Raw genomic sequence first — 1,984 nt, forward strand, 5'->3', positions numbered from 1 at the left:
ATATTACAAATCCTGGAGGAGGTCATAAACCATAACTTTGTTAAACAGAACTGAAACACTTAAATAAATTGACTGAACTATTTTTTACACACTATCACCAGTGGAAAACTCAAGCTGGAAAACACTGCACAATGCCCGTTTTGTGTAGCATGTTCTCACTACAGACTAGAAACAAAGCAGAATCTTACGCAATTTGCAGTTTCTAATAGAAGGAAAGCGCATTTGGAAAATCAAGCCTCGGTTTTAAAATCTGAACAATTTAATGACCCCCAATTTAAAGCTGGGGTTTGGTTTCTTTATACCACTGTCCCAGCTACAGTTGCTTCAACCCTGTCTTGGGGAAATCTAGTGTTATTATGATATTTCTAAAGGGAGCATCATGTTGCACTCACCATCTGGGAAGCAGCCTACTACAGGATTTCCTTCCCTTCAGGGAGGGACATTTAATGCAAGGCCATTATCTGCTGTAAGCAGGAAATTATGCTAGAAAGGTTCAACTACTTAAGCCTACTTCTTTAGAGTCCCATTAAGAAGGCAGCAACTTTAAGGTTTAGCCTTAAAGTGAAAGACTTTTAGGCATTAAGGTTTTTGAAAGATGTTCAGGCAGGACAGTATGTCCAAGTACGTGGGAGGGGTTTTCAAAGAGCAAAGGTGTGCAAGAGCTTAATTTCTTCAGGAACTTGGCAGAAAATTCAAACGGCATGCAAAATTCAGACAAATTATTCTTTCTGGGACATAAGCCAAAGACACTGGCACAATCTTCTAACAACATTTTGTGACCTTTACTCATGTTTAGGACATACCACGTGTTTCAGGCATGCTATTTATTCTGAAAGACACACCTGCTAAATACAGTACAATACTAAGGGCCAAAGATTTTGTTCTTAAAATTCAAGCTATGCAATCTAATGAATATACCATTCCTCAAAGCAAAAACTCAGGAAGAAATGTCAAGTATTTCTCTGCTCCCCACCAAGTCAGTCTGGACTCTGTAGAAACAGGAGCTGTGTATGGGATACCAAGAAACAACTGTTTTCTGCTGCCTTGTGTTTTAAAAATATTCAAGCAAAGTCTAGCCTAAAAGAGTCACTAAATAGAGTTAAAAACAAAACAGAACAAATTCAGGAAAGCAGAAAGTTTACCTTTAGTAAATAAAGAGAACTCTGGTTCTGGGGAGAGTGGAAAAAGTATCTGGCATCTTCCTAACCTTTGCATAATTAATAAATCCTCTGAGAAACAGCAGAAAACCTAGATGGAAGAAACACATTTGTCCAGTTAACACACGTGTTGCTTCTTCAATTAGAGAGGGAGAAGCTCAACTCACCGTTACCAGTATGGAGGGACCTAAGTTGCTGGATGCACAATAGCTGATTTAATACAAGAAATTTTTTTGTATCAATGACATCTAATCTTTCAATTTCAGGCAATCTCAAAAACAAACTTTCCTTAGCCAAACACAAAACTTTTGACTCCAAATGAGATCCAGTCACTTCCAAAGAAGGAGGGGAAAAAAAAAAAAAAGAAAGACCACAACCCACTCTTCCATTTAAGATATAAGAACAGATACAACATCAGTTACTACGAAGACAAGCATTGTTCTCTTCTTCACTCCTCCTGGATGATAAATAGGATGCTGCCACCAAGAAATGACAACAAAAGGACAGTGTTTATGTGTACCTTTAAAATGTAGAAGGCATTCAGTAAAAGGAGTACTCCTCTGAGGGTTACATTTCAGTTTTACATCTACACACACGTATTTTAATAGCCCGTATAGCAATGCTCACAAAAGCCCTAATCGCACTTTACAGAGTTTTAAGCATGCATTCCCTCTTCTCCTCAGAACAAACACTCACCTAGTACAAGGAAGACCCACCAAAGCCAATACTGGCCATCAAAGTAACCAGGAAAATAGGTGGAGAACTAAAAAAAAAAACAAAAAAAAACAAAAAACCAAGTCAGAGCACACGGGATTTTCTGAATCCAA

General features: G+C 38.0%; 1 protein-coding gene across 1 annotated transcript in view; it reads right to left on the reverse strand.

Annotated features, from left to right (window-relative positions):
• NDFIP1 (Nedd4 family interacting protein 1) overlaps nucleotides 1–1,984 on the reverse strand; it is a gene marked incomplete at its 5' end in the record, with an annotated part of 7,935 nt that overhangs the window by 1,350 nt on the left and 4,601 nt on the right. The window contains 2 exons of the mRNA XM_009584337.1: nucleotides 1,143–1,248; nucleotides 1,854–1,920. Coding sequence (XP_009582632.1) covers nucleotides 1,145–1,248; nucleotides 1,854–1,920 — 171 coding nt within the window. The remainder of the gene's footprint in view (nucleotides 1–1,142; nucleotides 1,249–1,853; nucleotides 1,921–1,984) is intronic.

This window comes from Fulmarus glacialis, unplaced genomic scaffold (genome assembly GCF_000690835.1).
Source record: "Fulmarus glacialis isolate BGI_N327 unplaced genomic scaffold, ASM69083v1 scaffold32948, whole genome shotgun sequence".
Classification (NCBI taxonomy): domain Eukaryota; kingdom Metazoa; phylum Chordata; class Aves; order Procellariiformes; family Procellariidae; genus Fulmarus; species Fulmarus glacialis.